This window comes from Salmo salar, chromosome 18 (genome assembly GCF_965601325.2).
Source record: "Salmo salar chromosome 18, fSalSal1, whole genome shotgun sequence".
Taxonomy (NCBI): Eukaryota; Metazoa; Chordata; class Actinopteri; order Salmoniformes; family Salmonidae; genus Salmo; species Salmo salar.
The window spans coordinates 89,480,107-89,501,991 of record NC_138308.1 but is presented as its reverse complement, the minus strand read 5'-3'; the positions used below and the strand labels follow the sequence as shown (position 1 = coordinate 89,501,991).

At 43.1% G+C, this 21,885-nt stretch overlaps 1 protein-coding gene across 2 annotated transcripts in view; it reads left to right on the top strand.

The window, feature by feature from the left end:
* The window catches only part of gc2 (guanylyl cyclase 2), a 36,795-nt gene that overhangs the window by 8,878 nt on the left and 6,032 nt on the right, over positions 1-21,885 (top strand). The window contains exons 7-27 of one of the 2 annotated variants that reach the window (XM_045701568.2): positions 568-685; positions 1,201-1,388; positions 1,660-1,773; positions 2,107-2,238; positions 2,787-2,890; positions 5,854-5,972; positions 9,906-9,990; positions 10,279-10,375; positions 10,627-10,758; positions 11,015-11,095; positions 11,307-11,483; positions 11,780-11,936; positions 12,312-12,461; positions 12,958-13,106; positions 13,781-13,944; positions 14,685-14,877; positions 18,132-18,306; positions 18,505-18,603; positions 20,360-20,454; positions 20,783-20,871; positions 20,970-21,073. In XM_045701568.2, coding sequence (XP_045557524.1) covers positions 568-685; positions 1,201-1,388; positions 1,660-1,773; positions 2,107-2,238; positions 2,787-2,890; positions 5,854-5,972; positions 9,906-9,990; positions 10,279-10,375; positions 10,627-10,758; positions 11,015-11,095; positions 11,307-11,483; positions 11,780-11,936; positions 12,312-12,461; positions 12,958-13,106; positions 13,781-13,944; positions 14,685-14,877; positions 18,132-18,306; positions 18,505-18,603; positions 20,360-20,454; positions 20,783-20,871; positions 20,970-21,063 — 2,712 coding nt within the window. In that variant the 3' untranslated portion in view covers positions 21,064-21,073. The remainder of the gene's footprint in view (positions 1-567; positions 686-1,200; positions 1,389-1,659; positions 1,774-2,106; positions 2,239-2,786; positions 2,891-5,853; positions 5,973-9,905; positions 9,991-10,278; positions 10,376-10,626; positions 10,759-11,014; positions 11,096-11,306; positions 11,484-11,779; positions 11,937-12,311; positions 12,462-12,957; positions 13,107-13,780; positions 13,945-14,684; positions 14,878-18,131; positions 18,307-18,504; positions 18,604-20,359; positions 20,455-20,782; positions 20,872-20,969; positions 21,074-21,885) is intronic. The other variant, XM_045701566.2, reaches the window with a different exon arrangement.

The following is a 21,885-nucleotide window of genomic DNA, read 5'->3' as shown; positions in this document are numbered from 1 at the left end:
GACAAAAAACAGAAGCCTTCATTGAGAGGAGGGAAGGCTATGCTTGATTTTTAATGAAATTAAACGAAATGGGATAAAACATTTGTTTTTTATGTTTCTAAATGCGAGGTTTATGGGCACAAAAAGCACATCTCTCTTGTTCCAATTGCATATGGGCACTGTGCGTCACGGCTGGATAGGCTGCGCATTCGTTGTCAAAATCCATGTCATAACCATTAGACCAACCATTCCCACTATACTGAAATTGGCACTTTGGCGAACCTCAGCGCAAGCAAGCTCATTTAAAACAGGTAGATTACCACTCGTGGGTTTGAAAATATAAGAGCGCAGGCTTTAACAGATCGTTAGAGTTTGGCACTAACGCCACTTTAACGTCAGCCGAAAAGGCTTTTCCAAATATAATAATAATGTTTTATTATTGTTATTGTTGTTATTATTCTTATTATTATCATTATTATTATTTATTTAAACAGAATGTTACTGCGTTGGGCACTAATAAAATACAAGTCACGTTTTTATACTGTAACTTTGTCCAATAAGGATCTATGACCTCTGACCTTTCTGCAGGTGGCCAACTCTCTGAGGAGTCATGGGATGCCGGTGAGGCTGGTGGTTACCATCGGTAACGACCCTGGTAGTGTCAGGAAGACCCTGGCCAAGCTCAAGAAGGTGGAGGACCTACGATGTGAGTACTGATATCATACACAAGGAGGAATGCTACTTTGACTGTATATCTTGTGAAGGGAGGAAGCCACTTTACACTATCCAGAAAGACTTATGTTCAGTTTGAATATTTCACAAAGTGTGACTGGTTGTGATGTAAAAAAATATGGTGGAACTCAAACGTTCACTTATTCAGTCAAGTCAAGTTCATTTCTTAGATTGCCAGTAAGCTATAGGCAGGTAGCCTTGAGGTAAGAGCTTTGGGCCAGTATCCAAAAGGTCGCTGGTTTCAAATCCCAGAAAGACAAGGAATGACATGGTGAAAAATCTGTAGTTGTTCCCTTGAGCAAGGCACTTGACCCCAATCGCTTCAGGGGCGCTGGACAATCATGACCCCACTCCCTGCGGGTGTCTCAGGGGGAGTTGGGATATGCAAGACACATTTCATTACACCCCCCCCCCCCAAAAAAAAATTATAAGCTCTTCCACTTTGTTCTTTCCACTTTCCCCCTGTATTCTCTCGTTACTCCCCCCTAGTGGTGATCATGTGTATGCACTCTGCCCTGATCGGAGGGGGACCTCAGAAGCTCCTGCTAGAAACAGCCCAGGACATGAGACTGACCGAGGGATCCCTGGTGTTCCTACCCTACGACACGCTACTCTACAGCCTACCCTACCACAACGTCACCTACCCTGCCCTGAGGAGCAACAGCAAGCTACTCAAGGTGATCAGTCTTGGTTTTTGTTGTGTGTCAGCATATGTAAAGAGTATTCATTGCATAGTGTATGTATTTTCAGTTGAATTTTATGTGTGGATTGACACCCATCTTGCCCTAACTGTCTATTCTGTTGCCCATCTAATAACGATGATTACTAGTCTGACTTTAATCCTCAATCCCTTTATAATGTGTGTATTGTTGTAGTCACATGACTGAGGAAACTGTACATGTGTTCTAAATCTGGCAAATAAAATGGATTCATTCATTTAATTTAAAGGCCTATGATGCAGTGTTGACAATCACTATAGACTCTCCCAAGACATCTTTCTACCAGGCTTATCAGGAGGCTATAAACAGGGGAGAGATAGCGGGGAATGTCAAGCCAACACAGGTAAATACATACTGTGTGTGTGTGTGTGTGTGTGTGTGTGTGTGTGTGTGTGTGTGTGTGTGTGTGTGTGTGTGTGTGTGTGTGTGTGTGTGTGTGTGTGTGTGTGTGTGTGTGTGTGTGTGGTACGATACGTTGAAAAATAAGAATACTTTCAAAGTCCAACCAAGCATCATTCTTTGATTCTTGAAGGATTGCGGAAAACCGTCTGGACTGAGATTTGTACAAACATGGATGTGAATAGGTTTACGCCTCATTATTTCTTCGTTGTTCACCATCTTGAACTCCCTCTCTCTCTCTCTCCATCTCACTTTCCCGCCCATCTCTCCTCTCCAGGTGTCTCCTCTGTTTGGGACCATCTACAGCTCCGTGCTGTTCATGGCCCATGCTGTCCACAGGGTCAAGGCCTCAGGGGAGTGGCTCTCTGGGGGGAACCTGGCCCGACACACCCACAACTTGGCCTTCCAGGTACATGGATGATTCAGTGACTTATATGTATCAATACTGTATTCACTGTTGGGCACTGGCCACCCGGGCTAGTTTGATACATGGACACTGATGATTTAAAGGGGCAATCTGGGATTCAAACAACAAGAAAGTGGTTACCCCCACCACTTTTTTGGGGAAACAGCTGAGGCTTGATGCTGGAGAAATGCAACCACAAAGTTATAGATGGAAATATGGATGCAAGGACTGACCGTCCATGATGTCAACATGACAGTTTTAACCATGTTTTGAAGGACTTACCGTCCATGATATCAACATGATCGTTTTAACCATGTTTTGAAGGACTGACCGTCCATGATGTCAACATGATCGTTTTAATCTTGTTTTCAGGCTGTATTATTATTCAATGCTAAACTCTGCCTGGGCTCCAGCCACCCTGACACACCCACACACACACACACACACACACACACACACACACACACACACACACACACACACACACACACACACACACACACACACACACACTCCTAACCCTATCTAAGCAGTTCTGTGATCTGTTCCAGGGCTTCAGCCACCCTGTGAGGACTAACATGTCTGGAGCTGGTTTGGCTGACTACGTAGTACTGGATACAGACGGAAAAACCTGGGACCTCAGGCCCACACACAGGTAGGATGGGAGAGTGACCCTAACACTACTGCATCCGTACCTTCGTTTTGGGGAGTTTTTGTAAGCTCTTTGACTATCTAGCTTTCATTTTGGTGATTATCAGTGAGCTAGACACTGTGTGAATATACAGTGGGGGAAAAAAGTATTTGATCCCCTGCTGATTTTGTACGTTTGCCCACTGAAAAAGAAAGGATCAGTCTATAATTTTAATGGTAGGTTTATTTGAACAGTGAGAGACAGAATAGTAACAAAAAAATCCAGAAAAACGCATGTCAAAAATGTTATAAATTGATTTGCATTTTAATGAGGGAAATAAGTATTTGACCCCCTCTCAATCAGAAAGATTTCTGGCTCCAAGGTGTCTTTTATACAGGTAACGAGCTGAGATTAGGAGCACACTCTTAAAGGGAGTGCTCCTAACCGCAGCTTGTTACCTGTAAAAAAGACACCTGTCCACAGAAGCAATCAATCAATCAGATTCCAAACTCTCCACCATGGCCAAGACCAAAGAGCGCTCCAAGGATGTCAGGGACAAGATTGTAGAACTACACAAGGCTGGAATGGGCTACAAGACCATCGCCAAGCAGCTTGGTGAGAAGGTGACAACATTTGGTGCAATTATTCAAAAATGGAAGAAACACAAAAGAACTGTCAATATCCCTCGGCCTGTGGCTCCATGCAAGATCTCACCTCGTGGGGTTGCAATGATCATGAGAACGGTGAGGAATCAGCCCAGAACTACACGGGAGGATCTTGTCAATGATCTCAAGGCAGCTGGGACCATAGTTACCAAGAAAACAATTGGTAACACACTACGCTGTGAAGGACTGAAATCCTGCAGCGCCCCCTGCTCAAGAAAGCACATATACATGCCCGTCTGAAGTTTGCCAATGAACATCTGAATGATTCAGAGGACAACTGGTGAAAGTGTTGTGGTCAGATGAGACCAAAATGGAGCTCTTTGGCATCAACTCAACTCGCCGTGTTTGGAGGAGGAGGAATGCTGCCTATGACCCCAAGAACACCATCTCCACCGTCAAACATGGAGGTGGAAACATTATGCTTTGGGGGTGTTTTTCTGCTAAGGGGACAGGACAGCTTCACCGCATCAAAGGGACGATGGACGGGGCCATGTAACGTCAAATCTTGGGTGAGAACATCCTTCCCTCAGCCAGGGTTTTGAAAATGGGTCGTGGATGGGTATTCCAGCATGACAATGACCCAAAACACACGGCCAAGGCAATGAAGGAGTGGCTCAAGAAGAAGCACATTAAGGTCCTGGATTGGCCTAGCCAGTCTCCCGACCTTAATCCCATAGAAAATCTGTGGAGGGAGCTGAAGGTTCGAGTTGCCAAACGTCAGCCTCAAAACCTTAATGGCTTGGAGAAGATCTGCAAAGAGGAGTGGGACAAAATCCCTCCTGAGATGTGTGCATACCTGGTGGCCAACTACAAGAAATGTCTGACCTCTGTGATTGCCAACAAGGGTTTTGCCACCAAGTACTAAGTCATGTTTTGCAGAGGGGTCAAATACTTATTTCCCTCATTAAAATGCAAATCATTTTATAACATTTTTGACATGCGTTTTTCTGGATTTTTTTGTTGTTATTCTGTCTCTCACTGTTCAAATAAACCTACCATTAAAATTATAGACTGATCATTTCCTTACCTCCCTTATCCTACCTCATTTGCACATACTGTATATAGGCTTTTTCTACTGTATTATTGACTGTATGTTTGTTTATTCCACGTGTAACTCTGTCTTGTTGTATGTGTCAAACTGCTTTGCTTTATCTTGGCCAAGTCGCAGTTGCAAATGAGAACTTGTTCTCAACTAGCCTACATGGTTAAATAAAGGTGAAATAAACATTTTAAACAGTGGTGGAAAAAGTACTCAATTGTCATACTTGATTTAAAAGTAAAGATACCTTAAGAGAAAATTACTAAAATAAAAGTGAAAGTCACCCAGTAATATACTACCTGAGCAAAAGTAGGTATTTGGTTTTAAATATACTTTCAAGTATCAAAAGTAAATGTAATTGCTAAAATATACTTAAATATCAAAAGTAAAAATATAAATCATTTTAAATTCCTTATATTGAGTAACCTAGACAGCACCATTTTTTATTTTTATTTACGGATAGCCAGGGGCACACTTCAACAGTCAGACATAATTTACAAATGAATCATTTGTGTTTAGTGAGTCTGCCAGATCAGAGGCAGTAGGGATGAGCAGAGATGTTCTCTTGATAAGTGCGTGAATTGGACCATTCTCCTGTCCTGTAAAACATAAAAAATTTAATGAGTATTTTGGGGTGGCAGGAGTAAAAAGTACAGAATTTTCTTTAGGAATGGAATGTGGAATAAACATTGTCAAAAATATAAATAGCAAAGTAAAGTACAGATACCCCCAAAAATTACTTAAGTAGTACTTTAAAGTATTTTTACTTAAGTACTTTACACCACTGATTTTAAAGTATATTGAGTTTGTCCATTTTTTATTTTTATTACTCAAACCACCCATGGGTATTTGACACCCCTGTTCTACAGGATAGACATATTTCTGGCGTGGTGAGGTTAGGGTTAATACTCGTACTACTAATGTTAAAGACGCACTCCAGCTATGTTTGAACTTTAGTGTTAAAAAACAAAATCCCACGTATAAATGCAGTAAAGTACACACACTTAAAAAAATATGTTGTGAGCAAAATAGTTTTTTGTTGTTGAAAGAACTGCATACTTCATGGAGTAGGCCACTCACGGAGTTGATCTGACGGTGCTCTCTGACGTCATCGGCCTTCTCCCTTCGCTTGAAGAACAATAGAGGAGCATTAGAGAACTGAAGAGGAAACACTCACCACTCTACTTGTGATGTCATGACTGACCTGGATCAGTAAATCAGGTGTTAAATGAGGTGAAAAGGAGACAGGAGTGTGACTTTAACCACCACCCCTTCCCGTACAGGATAGAGATGGCTGCTGACATGGTGAGGTTCCTGGGTAGAGATATCCACTTCCCACACGGTATCTCCCCCAAGACTGACTCCAACTGTTGGTTCATCAAAGGCATCATCTGCACTGGAGGTACACACACAGATGCAGATCCGCAAAAACACACAGACACACACAGACACATGCAAATGTTCCTTGATGTATAGTTAACATAAAGCATGGTATTAGTAACATAAAGTTACACCGTTTTCTTTCAATCACTTTGTTTGTGGTACATTTTCACAAAACAGATCATCAAAATGGCTTCTTTTTCAAAACACTAAGCACATTTTCAAAGGACTGAGGGCAACAAACAAATTCACAAAATTCACCAAATTACTCTTTTAATTTGGACGCATATTCAATCTCAGTATGTGCTTTTTCAAAATGCAATATTCACTTCACTTTTGATTTTCTTGTCATTTGTTAACAGTATAATTAACTATCAGTTAATCAAACTGCTCAAATCTGATAACTACTGAATCAAAATGATGTAATGCCTAATTAAATCAAGTCAAATTTTATTAGTCACATGCGCCTAATACAATTGGTGTAGACCTTAAAGTGTAATGCTTACTTATGAGCCCCTAACCAACAATGTAGTTTAAAAAAATACGGATAAGAATAAGAAATAAAAGTAACAAGTAATTAAAGAGCAGCAGTAAAATAACAATAGCGAGACTATATACAGGGGGGTAACGGTACAGAGTCAATGTGCGGGGTCACCGGTTAGTTGAGGTAATATGTACATGAAGGTAGAGTTATTAAAGTGACTATGCATAGATGATAACAACAGAGAGTAGCAGTGGTGTATGCAAAAAGTCTGGGTAACCATTTGATTAGGTGTTCAGGAGTCTTATGGCTTGGGGGTAGAAGCTGTTTAGAAGCCTATTGGACCTAGACTTGGCACTCTGTGCGGTAGCAGAGAGAACAGTCTATGACTGGGGTGGCTGGAGTCTTTGACAATTTTTAGGGTTTTCCTCTGACATAGCCTGGTATAGAGGTCCTGGATGGCAGGAAGCTTGGGCCCAGTGATGTACTGGGCCGTTCGCATTACCTTCTGTAGTGCCTTGCGGTCGGAGGCCGAGCAGTTGCCATTCCAGGCAGTGATGCAACCAGTCAGGATGCTCTCGATGGTGCAGCAGTAGAACCTTTTGAGGATCTGAGGACCCTGAGGGGGAATAGGTTTTATCGTGCCCTCTTCACGACTGTCTTGGTGTGCTTGGACCATGTTAGTTTGTTGGTGATGTGGACATCAAGGAACTTGAAGCTCTCAACCTGCTCCACTGCAGCCCCGTCGATGACAATGGGGGCGTGCTCTGTCCTCTTTTTCCTGTAGTCCCCAATCATCTCCTCTGTCTTGATCACGTTGAGGGAGAGGTTGTTGACCTGGCACCACACGACCAGGTCTCTGACCTCCTCCCTATAGGCTGTCTCGTCATTGTCGGTGATCAGGCCTACCACTGTTGTGTCATCGGCAAACTTAATGATGGTATTGGAGTCGGGCCTTGCTGTGCAGTCATGAGTGAACAGGGAGTACAAGAGGGGACTGAGCATGCACTCCTGAGGGGTCCCTGTGTTGAGAATCAGCATGGCGGATGTGTTGTTACCTACCCTTACCACCTGGGGGAGCCCGTCAGGAAGTCCAGGGTCCAGTTGCAGAGGGAGGTATTTAGTCCCAGGGTCCTTAGCTTAGTGATGAGCTTTGAGGGGACTATGGTGTTGAACGCTGGGCTGTAGTCAATAAATAGCATTTTCACATAGGTGTTCCTTTTGTCCTGGTGGGAAAGGACAGTGTGGAGTACAATAGAGATTGCATCGTCTGTGGCTCTGTTGGGGCGGTATGCAAATTGGAGTGGGTCTAGGGTTTCTGGGATAATGGTGTTGAAGCACTTCATGGCTACAGACGTGAGTGCTACGGGTCGGTAGTCATTTAAACAGGTCAACATTCCGCAGGGCCAGACGTATTGCCAGGACGTGTACAGCGAGCATGCGCTGAACAACTGGCAAGTGTCTTCACTGACAGTTTTAACCTCTCCCTGTCTGAGTCTGTAATACCAACATGTTTTCAGCAGACCACCATAGTCCCTGTGCCCAAGAACACTAGGGTAACATGCTTAAAGCTCTTACTCACATCGGCTGCGGAGAGTCTTCCGGAACAGTCTTCCGGAACAGCTGGTGCTCTCATGCATGTTTCAGTGTTATTTGCCTCGAAGCGAGCATAGAAATAGTTAGGCTCGTGTCACTGGGCAGCTCTCTTCCCTTTGTAGTCTGTAATGGTTTGCAAGCCCTGCCACATCCGACAAGCGCCCGAGCCGGTGTAGTACGATTAACGTATATATAGTTTGTTAATAACTGCTGAACACTGTAACATTCTACATATTTACCTAACAAATGTATCAGTTTGACATCAATTTATGTTGGAAAGTAAAACCAAATCATGTATGGATGTGGCTGTAAATACTACATCATCATTCTCCATCAGGCAGTTTGCTTCAATAGGACAAAGTGGAAAGACTCCCTATGTGCTACCATTATAGCGTAGTGTACAATGCACTGCTGAAATACCTGGGATTATACAGTATATAACAATACATTCCAGCCAGTATCTGAATTTCATTGATACATTAAGCTGATGAATTTCAAGCAGAGAGACAGGAGATACTGTGTCAGTTGACAAGTCATGTAGAAAAGGTGATATTGTACAGTTATCCATGGGGCAGAAATGGCATACAACACCGTGGTAAGTTTTTACCGTAGCCGACTGGTTTACAATACCACTATATCTGATTATTTTACCTACTTACTGTATGTACTGTAGTACTGTATGTACTGTAGTACTGTATGTACTGTATAAGGATAATTAAACTACAATTGTGCATGTCAAGCTATAGTCAAATTCTGTATGGAAAATTATATTTACAATCTACTATTCTTTCTAACAGCACTTCAAAAATAACTGTTTTTAAAACGTGTATCTTGTATTCTTTGCTATTCGATTTAATGTTAGTTAATTCATTTAGTTAATTTATTTTAGTTAGTTAATTAGTTACAATACCACTATTTCTGATTATTTGTACTGTATGAGGATAATGAAACTAAAATCGTACTGTATCTACTGTAGTACTGTATGTACTGTAGTACTCTATGTACTGTGGTGCTGTATGTACTGTGGTGCTGTATGTACTGTAGTACTGTATGTACTGTAGTACTCTATGTAATGTGGTACTGTATGTACTGTAGTACTGTATGTACTGTAGTACTCTATGTACTGTGGTGCTGTATGTATTGTAGTACTGTATGTACTGTAGTACTGTATGTACTGTAGTACTCTATGTAATGTGGTACTGTATGTATTGTATAAGGAAACTGTAAGACTGACGTATTTCTCAACATGCTCATAACCTGCTATTGGATACAAATTATGTAAAGAATTGTGCATGTGAAGTTATAGTCAAATACTGTATGGAAAATTACCATCTAATATTTGTGTGTTCAGCACTTCAAAAATAACAGTTTTTAAAACGTGTATCTTGTTTTGCTATTGGACTTAACGTTAGTTAAAATGACTAAATGGTGACCATATCATTATCTGATGTATTGGTGACTAAACTAAATGTTCTCATGGTATTTCATGGAAAACTTTGATTTTGCATGAATGACTCAGGGGTGAAAGATGTGTAAAACTCTAATGAATGCACAATCAAAGGTTCTGAACAGAAGATAGCGGGTATTACGCTGGGCTGGAAAGTAAAACCGGCTTCCCTGTGGCTCAGTTGGTAGAGCATGGTGTGTGCAACGCCAGGGTTGTGGGTTCGATTCCCACGGGGGGCCAGTACAAAAAAATGCATGAAATGAAATGTATTCATTACTGTAAGTCGCTCTGGATAAGAGCGTCTGCTAAATGACTAAAGTGTAAATGTATTACAAATGTTATCAGTTTAGAGTTTTGTACTTAAGAGTTTTGAAAATACTTGTGAAAATAACACCAACACGATTGAAAAATTGCTGAAATGTTTTCCCCAGGTGTGGATCCGTTCTCTGCTGTTAGGATCTTCCTGGGATTCGTCCAGATGGGTTTCGTCTTGTTTATTCTAACCTACTGCATCAAGTAAAGCTCTACAACATGATCTTGCCTATACAGTCCTTCTCATACACGTTCCACTATACATACTGGCCACAATTCCAAACTAATGGGAAAGATAGGCACCATCTAACTCTTAACATCTTAGTTGTCTGACCAGTTGAGTTGGGTGAACTGTCCCTGAATTGTTAGCATTGGCCCTTTTAAGGGCCACCCCTAGAGTGAATGTGTAACATAATTCTATTGGTTATGGTCTTAATGAAGTCAACCATCCATAACTTCTCTTTGTTTATGTCTCTGTCTCTTGTTGTCTAGGCGACGCATCAACCACATCCGGTTGTTCCGGGGTCCCAACAAGATCCTGCTCACCCTTGACGACGTCACCTTCATCAACCCGTCGCTTAGCAACAAGGTCAGCAGTTCTAGATCAACTTTTAAGGAACTTTTTTTGTTGCTTTATCGTTTGAGCCTTTTCTATTTGCAAAATGTTCATATTTTTTTTATAAAAAAAAATATTATTGAATGTACAGAGCGACAGACCGGAACAGTTGGGGGCAGGGGTCCATTTTCTTTACTGATTTGCCTAGTTAAATAAAGGTCAAATGAATAAATAAATGTTGTAGTGAAACTTAAACTATGATGTCTACTCTGTAACATTTTCAGAAGCTTAGTATAGACAGTAACAGAAAGATCAGTGAAGTCTCTCTGACGAGCCATTCACAGCACAGCCCCACGTCCCCCTTCTCTGAACAATCACCTGCTACCTACGAGAACTCCAACGTCGTCCTCTATGAGGTGAGACAGAGTAGAATGGTTGATTGATTGATCAAATGTTTGATTCATTTGTTATGACAAACTGCGTAAATGTAATACATGTTTGTGATGAACATCTGAGGGTGTAAATTCTTGACTATTATGGCCCAATATCTTAAGATTGGTTCAGTAAGATAGATTTGGAGCCAAATACAAACAAACGGACACATACTTGTAATAGGCTATTTTAGTATTTGATACCATAGATAAATAAAATGTTGTTGGGTTTTTTCTCCAGGGAGACTGGGCGTGGCTGAAGAGACTACCTCATGGCGCGTTCAGGAATATCAACCCCAAAACCAGTGACGTATTTGAATTGGTGGGTTTCCTTTAGAAATATATATTTATTCATGTTTATTCATATCCTTGGGTATAGTTTCCTTTAATGTTGATGCTGTTCTGTTGTTGTTGTATTTTCAGTAGTTCTCCACCCTGTTGCAAATACGATACCAAATCCATACAATTCCTACTTCAATCTGCACTGACCCCCTAACCTCTAACCCCTGCCCCCCCCCCCCCCACACACACAGATGAAGGACATGCGTCATGAGAACATTAACCTTTTCCTGGGTTTCTTCCACGACTGTGGAGTGTTTGCCATCGTAACCGAGTTCTGCACCAGGGGAAGCATGGAAGACCTTTTGCTCAATGAGGATGTCAAACTGGATTGGATGTTCAAGTCATCACTACTGCTGGACCTTATTAAGGTAGGGTGGAGGGAGGGCGAGAGAGGGAGAGGGAGAAAAAGAGGAAAGGAAGGGATGGATGTTCAAGTCATCTCTACTATTAGACCTTATTAACGTGAGGAGAGGAAGGGAGGGATGGAGGCATGACTAGGACAGGAAGAAGAGGGGATAGAGAAAGGGCAGGAGATGTCAAAGTTCCTCAGCCGGAGGGAGGGAGGGTTCTAAAGTGAATGAGGTAAGGTGGAAGAGCATGTCTGGCTTCCATGCTTATCTCCAGTGTTCTGTCTCTGAGTTCTATGTTCCGTGTTCTCCCCCAGGGTATGAAGTACCTGCACCACAGGAACTTGTATCATGGTCGTCTGAAGAGCAGGAATTGTGTGGTGGACGGACGCTTCGTCCTGAAGATCTCTGACTACGGATACAACGAGGTTCTAGAGGCAGCAAAGTTCCCCTACACAGAACCTCCTGCAGAGGGTGAGTAGGTCTGGAGAGGAGTGGAGAGAGATTTGCCTTGAGTCTGGACAGAGTTCCGTCTGGACAGGGTTCCGTCTAGAGAGGGTTCCGTCTAGAGAGGGTTCCGTCTAGAGAGGGTACCATCTGGACAGGGTTCCGTCTGGACAGGGTTCCATCTGGACAGGGTTCCGTCTGGACAGGGTTCCATCTGGACAGGGTTCCGTCTAGAGAGGGTTCCGTCTAGAGAGGGTTCCGTCTAGAGAGGGTTCCGTCTGGACAGGGTTCCATCTGGACAGGGTTCTGTCTGATAAAAAAGTGCATATAACGGTAGTGTGTTTATGTACAGTATGTGTTTGTTTGGTTCTCTTCCTGTGTGTGTGTGCCCCTCCCTCCTAGACCTGTTGTGGACTGCCCCTGAGATTCTGCGTGGCCCCTCCCCCGGTCTCTACGGCAGTCTCCATGGGGACGTATACAGCTTCGCCATCATCATGCAGGAAGTGGTCATGAGAGGCCCGCCTTTCTACATGCTGGAGCAGTCTGCTGCAGGTAAGAGACTACATTACCCAGAGTACACCTGTACTACAGGCAACAGAAGTGGTCATGAGAGGCCCGCTTTTCTACATGCTGGAGCAGTCTTCTGCAGGTAAGAGACTACATTACCCAGAGTACACCTGTACTACAGGTAACAGAAGTGGTCATGAGGGGCCCACCATTATGCATGATGGAGCGGTCTTTTGCAGGTAAGAGATTTCTTGGTATCACTTTATTTGGATAGTCCCATCTGTCAGTAAGACCTGTCCCTCTCCATTAGATGTTTCTGCCATTGTGAGACAATAAAGTTGTGATTTGAATTGAATATGACTGGCTCTATGTAAATGTCTTTCTGTGATTCCATGAATTTTATCTCATCGCCTCCATCGCAACCATATTGGAGGAGACGATCTCAGGCCCCTCCCCTCAAACCTTCTTCTCCAATGAGTTTTAAGGAGGAATTGAGGAAATATGAATTTAGCTGAATAGTCCTCTGACCCCTGTCCTCCAGAGTTGATCCAGAAAATCCGTAAGCCCCCTCCTCTGTGTCGTCCGGTGGTCTCCCCTGACTACGCCCCTATGGAGTGTATCCAGCTGATGAAACAGTGTTGGAATGAAGAGCCAGACAGACGGCCATGCTTCGACGAGATCTTTGACCTGGTACAGAGGGCGGGGTGGGTTATACAATGCCTTCAAATCTGTGTGTTTGTTTCAGAAACTCAAACTCTCTCTCTCTATTCCTCTCTCTCTCTCTCTCTCTCTCTCTCTCTCTCTCTCTCTCTCTATCTCACTCTCTCTCTTCCTCTCTCTCTCTCTCTCTCTCTCTCTCTCTCTGTCCCCCTCTCTCTCTCTCTTCCTCTCTCTCTCTCTCTCTCTCTCTCTCTCTCTCTCTCTCTCTCTCTCTCTCTATCCCTCTCTCTATCTCTTCCTCTCTCTCTATCCCTCTCTCTATCTCTTCCTCTCTCTCTATCCCTCTTTCTCTCTCTATCCCCCTCTCTCTCTATCCTTCTCTCTCTCTTCCTCTCTCTATCCCTCTCTCTCTCTATCCCTCCCTCTCTCTATCCTTGTCTCTCTCTCTTCCTCTCTCTCAATCCCTCTCTCCCTCTCTTCCCCTCTCTCTCTCTATCCCTCTCTCTCTCTATCCCTCTCTCTCTCTCTCTCTCTATCCCTCTCTCTCTCTCTATCCCCCTCTCTATCCTTGTCTCTCTCTCTTCCTCTCGCTCTCTATCCCTCTCTCTCTCTCTATCCCTCTCTCTCATCCACCCCACCTCTCTCACTCCCCTCTACCCCACCCCTCTCTCTCTCTCTCCCCCCCCCCCTCTCTCTCTCTCCAGTTTAAGAACATCAACAAGGGCAGGAAGACCAACATCATAGACTCCATGTTGAGGATGCTGGAGCAGTACTCCTCTAACCTGGAGGAGCTGATCAGAGAGAGGACTGAGGAGCTGGAGATAGAGAAACAGAAGACTGAGAAACTACTCACTCAGATGCTGCCACCGTAAGTACACACACACACACACACACACACACACACATACACACACACACACACACACACACACACACATACACACACACACACACACACACACACACACACACACACACACACACACACACACACACACACACACACACACATACACACACACACACACATACACACACACACACACACACACACACACACACACACACACACACACACACACACACACACACACACACATACACACACACACACACACACACACACACACACACACACACACACACACACACACACACACACACACACACACACACACATACACACACATACACACACACACACACACACACACATACACACACACAAACCCCCACTCACACACTCCCTCTCTTTCCTAGGGCGGTTGCGAATGCCCTGAAGGTGGGTGGTACAGTGGAACATACACACACACAAACCCCCACTCACACACTCCCTCTCTTTCCTAGGGCGGTTGCAAATGCCCTGAAGGTGGGTGGTACAGTGGAACATACACACACACAAACCCCCACTCACACACTCCCTCTCTTTCCTAGGACGGTTGCAAATGCCCTGAAGGTGGGTGGTACAGTGGAACATACACACACACAAACCCCCACTCACACACTCCCTCTCTTTCCTAGGACGGTTGCGAATGCCCTGAAGGTGGGTGGTACAGTGGAACATACACACACACAAACCCCCACTCACACACTCCCTCTCTTTCCTAGGACGGTTGCGAATGCCCTGAAGGTGGGTGGTACAGTGGAACCGGAGTACTTTGATAACGTGACGCTGTACTTCAGTGACATCGTTGGCTTCACCACCATCTCAGCCAATAGCGAGCCCATCGAAGTGGTTGACCTTCTGAACGACCTCTACACGCTGTTTGACGCCATCATTGGCAACCACGACGTCTACAAGGTAGAGAGAGAGAGAGAGAGAGAGAGAACCACACTTTAATCACACAATGACACTCAGCAGTGTCCTACAACTAAGAATCTGGAGCAAAGTTACTACCTACTACTAAAACTTCCTGTAGGGAAACTTAACAGTGCCCTAATTGGCTTCGGTCTGCCCAGTACATTTCCCTTTATATATACAGTACCAGTCAAAAGTTTGGACACAGATACTCATTCAAGGGTGTTTTTTATTTTTACTATTTTCTACATTGTAGAATAAAAGTGAAGACATCAAAACTATAAAATAACACATATGGATTCATGTAGTAACCAAAAAAGTGTGAAACATATGAAGAAATATTTTTATTTATAGATTCTTTAAAGTAGCCACCCATTCTCTCAACCAGCTTCACCTGGAATGCTTTTCCAACAGTCTTGAAAGAGTTCCCACATATGCTGAGCACTTGTTGGCTGCTATTCCTTCACTCTGCGGTCCAACTCATCCCAAACCATCTTAATTGGGTTGAGTTTGGGTGATTGTGGTGGCCAGGTTTTCTGATGCAGCACATCACTCTCCTTCTTGGTCAAATAGCCCTTACACAGCCTGGAGGTGTGTAGGGTCATTGTCCTGTTGAAAACAAAGGATCACTAAGCGCAAACCAGATGGGATGTCGTATCGCTGCCATGCTGGTTAACCTGTTATGGCTAGGGGGCAGTATTTTCACGGCCAGATAAAAAACGTACCCGATTTAATCTGATTATTACTCCTGCCCAGAAACTAGAATATGCATATAATTATTAGCTTTGGATAGAAAACACTCCAAAGTTTCTAAAACTGTTTGAATGGTGTCTGTGAGTATAACAGAACTCATTTGGCAGGCCAAAACCTGAGAAGATTCTGTACAGGAAGTACCCTGTCTGACCATTTCTTGGCCTTCTTGATTATCTCTATCCAAAACAGGGGATCTCTGCTGTTACGTGACACTTCCTACGTCTCCCATGGGCTCTCAGAAGGCGGCAAAAAGCTGAATCGTGGCTTTGCAGGCCCTGGTTGAAAAACAGTAGCGCGTTTGGATAGTGGTCGGTCACAGTACTATGAGACTCAGGCTCGTGCACGAGGGGATCCCATGCTTTTATTTTCTCTCTCTTTGTATGTAAACACGCTTTCCCGGTCGGAATATTAGCGCTTTTTTACGAGAAAAATTGCATAAAAATTGATTTTAAACAGCGGTTGACATGCTTCGAAGTACGGTAATGGAATATTTAGAATTTTTTTGTCACGAAATGCGTCGTGCTCGTGACCCTTATTTACACTTCGGATAGTGTCTTGAACGCACGAACAAAACGTCGCTATTTGGATATAACTATGGATTATTTTGAACCAAACCAACATTTGTTATTGAAGTAGCAGTCCTGGGAGTGCATTCTGACGAAGAACACCAAAGGTAATCAAACTTTTCTAATAGTAAATCGGAGTTTGGTCAGGGCTAAACTTGGTGGGTGTCAAAATAGCTAGCCGTGATGGCTGGGCTATCTACTCAGAATATTGCAAAATGTGCTTTCACCGAAAAGCTATTTTAAAATCGGACATAGCGAGTGCATAGAGGAGTTCTGTATCTATATTTCTTAAAATAATTGTTATGTTTTTTGTGAACGTTTATCGTGAGTAATTTAGTAAATTCACCGGAACTTTGCGGGGGGTATGCTAGTTCTGAACGTCACATGCTAATGTAAAAAGCTGGTTTTTGATATAAATATGAACTTGATTGAACAAAACATGCATGTATTGTATAACATAATGTCCTAGGCGTGTCATCTGATGAAGATCATCAAAGGTTAGTGCTGCATTTAGCTGTGTTTTTTTTTTTTTTTTTACATTATATGCTAGCTTGAAAAATGGGTGTCTGATTATTTCTGGCTGGGTACTCCGCTGACATAATCTAATGTTTTGCTTTCGCTGTAAAGCCTTTTTGAAATCGGACAGTGTGGTTAGATAAAGGAGAGTCTTGTCTTTAAAATGGTGTAAAATAGTCATATGTTTGAAAAATTGAAGTTTTTGTATTTTTGAGGAATTTGTCATTCGCGCCACGCCTATCATTGGATATTGGAGCAGGTGTTCCGCTAGCGGAACGTCTAGATGTAAGAGGTTAAGTGAGCATTGAACTCTAAATAAATCACTGACAGTGTCACCAGCAAAGCACCCCACACCATCACACCTCCTCCTCCGTGCTTCACGCTGGGAACCATACATGCAGAGATCATCCGTTCACCTACTCTGCATCTCACAAAGACAAGGTGGTTGGAAACCAAAATTCTAACATTTTGACTCATCAGACCAAAGGACAATTTCCACCGGTCTAATGTCCATTGCTCGTGTTTCTTGGCCCAAGCAAGTCTCTTCTTATTATTGGTGTCCTTTAGTAGTGGTTTCTTTGCAGCAAGTCGACCATGAAGCCCTGATTCACACAGTCTCCTCTGAACAGTTGATGTTGAGATGTGTCTGTTACTTGAACTCGGTGAATCATCTATTTGGGCTGCAATTTCTGAGGCTGGTAACTCTAATGAACTTATCCTCTGCAGCAGAGGTAACTATGGGTCTTCCTGTCCTGTGGCGGTCCTCATGAGAGCCAGTTTCATCATAGCGCTTGATGGTTTTTGCTGCTGCACTTGAAGAGACTTTAAAAGTTCTTGAAATGTTCTATATTGACTGACCTTCATGTCTTAAAGTAGTGATGGACTGTCGTTTCTCTTTGCTTATTTGAGCTGTTCTTGCCATAATATGGACTTGGTCTTTTACCAAATAGGGCTATCTTCTGTATACCACCTCTACCTTGTCACAACACAACTGATTGGCTCAAACGCATTAAGAAGGAAAGAAATTCCACAAATTAACTTTTAACAAGGCACACCTGTTAATTGAAATGCACTCCAGGTGACTACCTCACGAAGCTGGTTGAGATAATGCCAAGTGTGCAAAGCTGTCATCAAGCACAGGGTGGCTACTTTGAAGAATCTCAAATATAAAATATATTTAGACTTGTTTAACACTTTTTTGGTTACTACATGATTCCATATGTGTTATTTCATAGTTTGGATGTCTTCACTATTATTCTACAATGTAGAAAATAGTAAAAACAAAGAAAAACCCTTGAATGAATAGGTGTGTCCTAACTTTTGACTGGTACTGTATATATATATATACATATACTGTATATATCACCTGAAGTTAATTGACCAATCAAAATGTTTTCCACCCGTCCTCCTCTCTACCCGTAGGTGGAGACGATAGGCGATGCCTACATGGTGGCGTCAGGGTTACCGGTTGCCAACGGAGATCGTCACGCTGCAGAGATATCCAACATGGCGCTAGACATCCTCAGTGCTGTGGGCACCTTCAAGATGAGACACATGCCTGACGTACCTGTACGGATACGCATAGGCCTACACTCAGGTGAGAGATACAGGGGGTACACACATACATATGAATGCACATGCACAAAAAAACACACAGTGCCTATCTATAGTGTGTGTGTGTGTGTGTGTGTGTGTGTGTGTGTGTGTGTGTGTGTGTGTGTGTGTGTGTGTGTGTGTGTGTGTGTGTGTGTGTGTGTGTGTGTGTGTGTGTGGTGTGTGTGTGTGTGTCTTGTAGGTCCGTGTGTGGCGGGGGTGGTGGGATTGACCATGCCTAGATACTGTCTGTTCGGAGACACTGTCACCACAGCCTCTCGTATGGAGTCCACTGGGATGCGTAAGTTATAATACACGATGCATTGCTGCAGTATACAGTGCCTTCGGAAAGTAGTGAGACCCCTTAACTTTTTCCAAAGTTTGTTACGTTACAGCCTTATTCTAAAACTGATATTTTTTTTTACAAATTCCCTCATCAATCTACACACAATACCCCATAATGACGAACCAAAAACAGGTTTTTAGAAATAAAAAATATATTGAAAAAAATGAAATATAACATTTTACATAAGTATTCAGATCCTTTACTCAGTACTTTGTTGAAGCACCTTTGGCAGTGATTACAGCCTCAAATCTTCTTTTGTATGACGCTACAAGCTTGGCACACCTGTATTTGGGGAGTTATTCCCATTCTTCTCTGCAGATCCTCTCAAGCTCTGTCAGGTTGGATGGGGAGCATTGCTGCACTGCTATTTTCAGGTCTCTCCAGATGTTAGATTGGCTTTAAGTCTGGGCTCTGGCTGAGCCACTCAAGGACATTCAGAGACTTGTCCCGAAGCTACTCTTGCGTTGTCCTAGCTGTGTGCTTAAGGTCATTGTCTTGTTGGAAGGTGAACCTTCGCCCCAGTCTGAGGTCCTGAGCACTCTGGAGCAGGTTTTCATCAAGGATCTCTCTATCCTTTGCTCCGTTTATCTTTACCTCAATCCTGACTAGGATTGCCGCTGAAAAACATCCCCACAGCATGATGTTGCCACCACCATCATTCACCGTAGGGATGGTGCCAGGTTTCCTCTAGACGTGATGCTTCGCATTCAGGCCAAAGAGTTCAATCTTGGTTTCATCAGACCAGAGAATCTTGTTTCTCATGGTCTGATAGTCTTTAGGTGCCTATTGGCAAACTCCAAGCGGGCTGTCATGTGCCTTTTACTGAGGAGTGGCTTCCGTCTGGCCACGCTACCATACAGGCCTGATTGGTGGAGTGCTGCAGAGATGGTTGTCCTTCTCCACAGAGGAACTCTGGAGCTCTGTCAGATTGACCATCGGGTACTTGGTCATCTCCCTGACCAAGGCCCTTCTCCCCCGATTGCTCAGTTTGGCCGGGCGGCCAGCTCTAGGAAGAGTCTCGGTGGTCCCAAACTTCTTCCATTTAAGAATGATGGAGGCCACTGTGTTCTTGGGGACCTTCAATGCGGCAGACATTTTTTTGTACTCTTCCCCAGATCTGTGCCTCGACACAATTCTGTCTCTGAGTTCTACGGACAATTCCTGTGACCTCATGGCTTGGTTTTTGCTCTTACATGTACTGTCAACTGTGGAACCTTATATAGACAGGTGTGAGCCTTTCCAAGTCATGTCCAATCAATTGAATTTACCACAGGTGGACTCCAAGTTTTAGAAACATCTCAAGGATGATCAGTGGAAACAGGATGCACCTGAGCTCAATTTCGAGTCGCATAGCAAAGGGTCTGAATACTTATGAAAAGAAGGTATTTCTGTCAGATTTTATTTAAATGAATTTGCTAAAGTTTCTAAAAACACGTTTTCGCTTCGTCGTTATGCGTTATTGTGTAGTAGATTGCTGAGAAAAAACAATATATTTCATCCATTTTAGAATAAGGCTATAACGTTACAAAATGTAGAAAATGTCAAGGGGTCTGAATACTTTCTGAAGGCACTGTATATGCACTGTTCTAGCTTCTGTTCATTCTAAAGAAGTTAAGGACTTGTCGTGGGTGCATGAAAGAGCCATGAAGCTTCTCTAGAGAGTGTCTATGTGAACTTGACTTTGTGAGTGTCCTGCCGCCTGTATTTGCAGCCTACAGAATCCATGTCCATAACAGCACAGTTAAAATCCTGCTGGAACTCAAGGCAGGATACAAGGTGCAACTGAGAGGCAAAACTGACCTGAAGGTAAGAGACAAAAGACTGACTATACCTGGGACCACCATCATGTTGCATACAGTAAGCTCAGATCTCCCTAGAACTACCAAGAACTCTCTAGAACTACCAAAAACTCTCTAGAACTACCAAGAACTCTCTAGAACTACCAAGAACTCCCTAGAACTACCAAGAACTCTCTAGAACTACCAAGAACTCTCTAGAACTACCAAGAACTCCCTAGAACTACCAAGAACTCTCTAGAACTACCAAGAACTCTCTAGAAACTCCCTACTGAACTCTCTGTCTCTCACTCTCTCCTCTCCCTATCCTTTCCTCCTATACTCTCTCCTCTCCGCAGGGAAAAGGAGGAACAGAGGAGACCTACTGGCTCATAGGGAAGGACAACTTTGAGAAACCTCTCCCCGTCCCCCCTGAATTCAAGAAAGGGTAAGGAACGCCTTCCTCCCTTCCCTCCGCCGTCACTCCTCCACTGTCTGTGCCTTTTCTTGTTGATCCTGCCTCTGTGTCCGATTCGTTTTCCACAGGCAAATGGCTCATGGCCTGCAGATGGAGGAGATAGCGAGGTACAAGAAGAAAAAAGCTGAGAAACTGCAACAGCTTACAAAGAAGAATAACTGAATTACATAAGGTAATGTTATGCATGGAAAATGTATAACATTACTTGTTTGGTGACGTTTTTACTTGCTGTAGTTTGGGACTTGCCAGGCGGTCATTGTACATAACAATTTGTTCTTACCTGACTTGCCTGGTTAGATCAAGGTTCAATAAATAAAACTCAATCAAACCTGGTTTGGTTTACCACTCAACATCGTTTATATTCATTTGTTGGTCACTGATCAAATCAGTTCTTCTACTTTACAAGTTTAAGGCCGGGATTCAATGAAATGTGCGTTTTCGACAATGCACTTTTGATTCAATCCCGGCCTAAGTTTCACTTGTAAACAGTGATATGTGAAGATTTGATTCTGAGTATTTCACTATAATTTTAGCTAATATACTGGTATGAGAACACTAATGTGTTTTGTAATAGAGCACATAATCCTGATCCTATCATAACTACCCCTGGGAGGGCAGAGATCTTGATACATCTGGGACACGTACCTACCATATAGTTAATATGTTGGCTGGGACAGGTAGATACTATATAGTTACTATGTTATGTGAGCTGCGACAGGTAGATACTATATAGTTAATATGTTATGTGAGCTGGGACAGGCAGATACTATATAGTTAATATGTTATGTGAGCTGGGACAGGTAGATACTATATAGTTACTATGTTATGTGAGCTGGGACAGGTAGATACTATATAGTTAATATGTTATGTGAGCGGGGACAGGTAGATACTATATAGTTACTATGTTATGTGAGCTGGGACAGGTAGATACTATATAGTTACTATGTTATGTGAGCTGGGACAGGTAGATACTATATAGTTAAT